A 2,759-nucleotide genomic window follows, 5' to 3' on the forward strand; every position below is an offset into this window, starting at 1 on the left:
CAGCTTAGAGGGAACACTGGTTATGTGTCGCGATAGAACCGCATGGGCGCTTTTGGGATTTGCCATGAACAAGCAAACACGTGGTCACACGAACCGGCGCAGCTTGGAGCAGAACACAATAGAAGGCTAGGATCCTCGACTGCACCAATAGATAGATGTGGATCCTAGTCAGACCCAATAGGTAAACAATACCTGTAGATAGCCTATTGGAGGACGTGGGGGGTGTGTTGGAGGTGGTGTGTGGTGGTGTGTGGAATGAATATAAGCTGGGTTCGGACCCTGCCATTTGTCTTAGTCTGGGGCTGAAACCACTTTAATAAATATGAGCTGATCACTCTAAGCGTCTGAACCCAGTACATTTCAAATTGCCTTGACTCGAACACTGAGAAAATCTGGCGCGGCAGGCAAAGGCGGAAAGGACCCCAGTCAACGGCTTTAAATGTTGAAGCAAAGGGCTGCCCCCCAAAGGCCCTTCAGCACACCAAGAGTTCAGCTTCCTCAATGGCCAGTCTCAGAGAGGCAAGGGACGTACGGACTACTTGCCCTGTACCCATTCCGTCAAAAGTGGGGTTCAGATGCTACTCACCAATCACCAAAACCTCAGTGCCCTTTCCCGATTTATATTCCGTTTCCGGGGCTCCTGCCTTGTATTTCACACAGTAGTATGTCCCGGCATCATCGGGCTGGATGTTGCTGATGCGGATGCTGTAGTCCGTGTTTGACCCAGCAGTGACCCTGCCCACTTGGGACGACGGAGGTGCTGCTTTATCGTTGTAAACGGGAGGCTGGCCTCTGTCCGAGCCTTTGTACCACCTGACGCCCCCCGGTGGACCGAACCCTTTCAATGTGCAGTTGAGATCGAGAGTCTCTCCCGTGGTCACCCTCAAGGGCCCCTGGGTCTGTAGCACCTCCAGCTCCTGGCTTCTGGCACCTGCAACACAAGGACTATTATGGTCTTCTGTTTTCTGCACCATGGACCCTCTTTGCTATCCCTTCATTGCTGCTGGACTTTCCCAGCAGAGACCATCATTGCCAGGGCCGTGGGGGGTCCCCCTCCCATCCCTGGATGTCCCTAGAGGTAAACGTGGGGGGAATCTTCACACTGTATGTTGGTACCAGCCAGGGGTCATTTCCTGCAGGAGCGCGCAGGAGCAGAGCTCCGGCAGTAAAGAGCCCAGGGGGCGGACACATGCAACAAGCCCCACCCCCTGCTCCCAGCAGCCCTTAGTCAAAGCGAGAAGCAGCCAGGTAAGTTGCAGAGCCCCCCCCCCCAGATAGCAATCCAAAACAGTCCAGTGGCACCTTTAAGGCCAAGGTTTATTCAGGTACAAGCTCTCCCTCCTCTGTGAGGGCAGATCTGCGCGTCCGCCCGCCCCATGGCTAGTAATCCAAAGGGTCCAGTGGAGCCTGAGCGGTGGGTGTTGCCTTCTGACACATTTCCGGTGATGTCAGGGGGTGTGGCGCAATGCTCCCTCTAAGCTGTGGAGTCTCGTGAGCAAAAATCCTACTTTGTGAGCTACTGGACTTAAAGCAGTGGGTGAGCCATTTGGCTGCTGCATGAATTAGTGTGCTCTGTAGCCGTCCTTCCTGAGCTAAGACAAAAATGGTCGAGCCAGAGGCTAAAAAACTGTGAGCTAGCTCACACTAACTCACCTTAGAGGGAACTTTGGTGTGGCGTATGCAGATAAGTTATGCTAATGAGTTATGCTAATGATCTCCTGCACCTCTTTGACTATGAAATGACCCCTGGTACCAGCAGCGGCAAGCAGGATGCCACCAACAGGAAACGGGTGAACAATTTGGCCTTTCAAGAAGACACGCAATCTATACTTGCTGGCTTCGAGCTGGAATAAGCCAGGAGGTCCAAACGCATTTCTGTCCTGATATTCATTCTGCTCTGGTTTTTACTGCATCCGGAAATCTGAGCCTTGGGAAAGGGGTCATTCCAAACACTCACCAAGAATTTGTAAGAGAAGGATCAGCAGAGAGAATTGAAGCGGCATCTTCGAGGAGGGGCTCACGGCGGACCTCTGGGAGCCGTGGCCAGAGACCCATCTGTGCTATTCCTTGCAACACCACTTTTTGGGTTGCTGAAGGAGGAAGTGATTCGCCTGCGACTCTCACGCCTTCTCGCCGGGTCCATGCAGAAGTACGCGGCTTGGAGGTTTCTTCTTGTTCTTCACTGAGATGAGAAGGAAGTTCCAGAATAGCTTTAGGAGGTTTGGTTGCCCTGGGAGGCGAACGTCTTGGGGATTGTGGAGAAAGCCTCTCCACCCTAGCATATCAGTATCCCGAATGTTGGGACTGCACTCTGTCCATGTTCTAGAGCCCAGCTGCAAGTTCATAGCTGGCAAAAGAAGAAGAAGAAGAGATTGGATTTATACCCCGCCCTTCACTACCCAAAGGAGTCTCAGAGCGCCTTACAAGCTCCTTTCCCTCCCCCTCCTCACGACAGACACCCTGTGAGGCGGGTGGGGCTGAGAGAGCTCTGACAAAACCGGCTCTTTTTCAAGAACAGCTCTTATCAGAACTATGGCTTGCCCAAGGTCATCCAGCCAGGGGCAAGTGGAGGAGTGGGGAATCAAACCTGGTTCTCCCAGATTAGAGTCCACGCACTTAACCACTACACCAAACACCAAAAAGGAAAGATGTCGAGGGAGGAGTCATCAGACCTCAAGCACGGAGCACTTCAGGGTTTGGTTGTGCACATGGACCTGACCTGAGTAGAACCATGGAATCGTAGAGTTGGAAGGGGCCTC

At 52.9% G+C, this 2,759-nt stretch overlaps 1 protein-coding gene across 1 annotated transcript; it reads right to left on the reverse strand.

Annotated features, from left to right (window-relative positions):
* Window positions 1-586: 586 nt before the first annotated feature.
* Window positions 587-974, reverse strand: LOC107124988 (the record flags this gene model as incomplete). The annotated part of the gene is made up of 1 exon (XM_015428468.1): window positions 587-974. A coding segment is annotated over exon 1 (388 nt), but the record flags the coding sequence as incomplete, so codon positions are not given.
* Window positions 975-2,759: the final 1,785 nt, after the last annotated feature.

This window comes from Gekko japonicus, unplaced genomic scaffold (genome assembly GCF_001447785.1).
Source record: "Gekko japonicus isolate JY-2015 unplaced genomic scaffold, Gekko_japonicus_V1.1 scaffold12968, whole genome shotgun sequence".
NCBI lineage: Eukaryota > Metazoa > Chordata > Lepidosauria > Squamata > Gekkonidae > Gekko > Gekko japonicus.